General features: G+C 59.9%; 1 protein-coding gene across 1 annotated transcript in view; it reads right to left on the bottom strand.

The window, feature by feature from the left end:
* Positions 1–314, bottom strand: part of RFX5 (regulatory factor X5) — a gene marked incomplete at its 3' end in the record, with an annotated part of 2659 nt that overhangs the window by 284 nt on the left and 2061 nt on the right. Inside the window, 1 exon segment of the mRNA XM_010170132.1 lies at positions 209–290. Coding sequence (XP_010168434.1) covers positions 209–290 — 82 coding nt within the window.

The following is a 314-nucleotide window of genomic DNA, read 5'->3' as shown; positions in this document are numbered from 1 at the left end:
AACAGGGCCTGATCCTGCCACCGCAGCAGGACATAAACCCGCAGTGACAGCCAGGTCCTCACCACCATGGGGAGGTTCATGGACAAAGCAGAACCTCCATCCCTCCACCCCCTGCCTTCGTTAGATCTAACGAGCGAGGAGGATGGTTACCCGGCCAAAACAAGCCCGGTGAGACCCATGGAAGCCATGGAGGCAGCAGAGGACTTACGGTCTCTGTCACTTTGAGGTCCAGGCTGGGCAGGGGTGGCAGGCTGACCACCGTCTTCCTCCGGATCCCGCTGTAGCAGTACGGTCAGCAGGGTTAAGGCGTTTCC

This window comes from Antrostomus carolinensis, unplaced genomic scaffold (genome assembly GCF_000700745.2).
Source record: "Antrostomus carolinensis isolate BGI_N321 unplaced genomic scaffold, ASM70074v2 scaffold49956, whole genome shotgun sequence".
In the NCBI taxonomy this organism is placed as follows: domain Eukaryota; kingdom Metazoa; phylum Chordata; class Aves; order Caprimulgiformes; family Caprimulgidae; genus Antrostomus; species Antrostomus carolinensis.
This window is presented reverse-complemented; position numbering and strand designations above follow the sequence as displayed.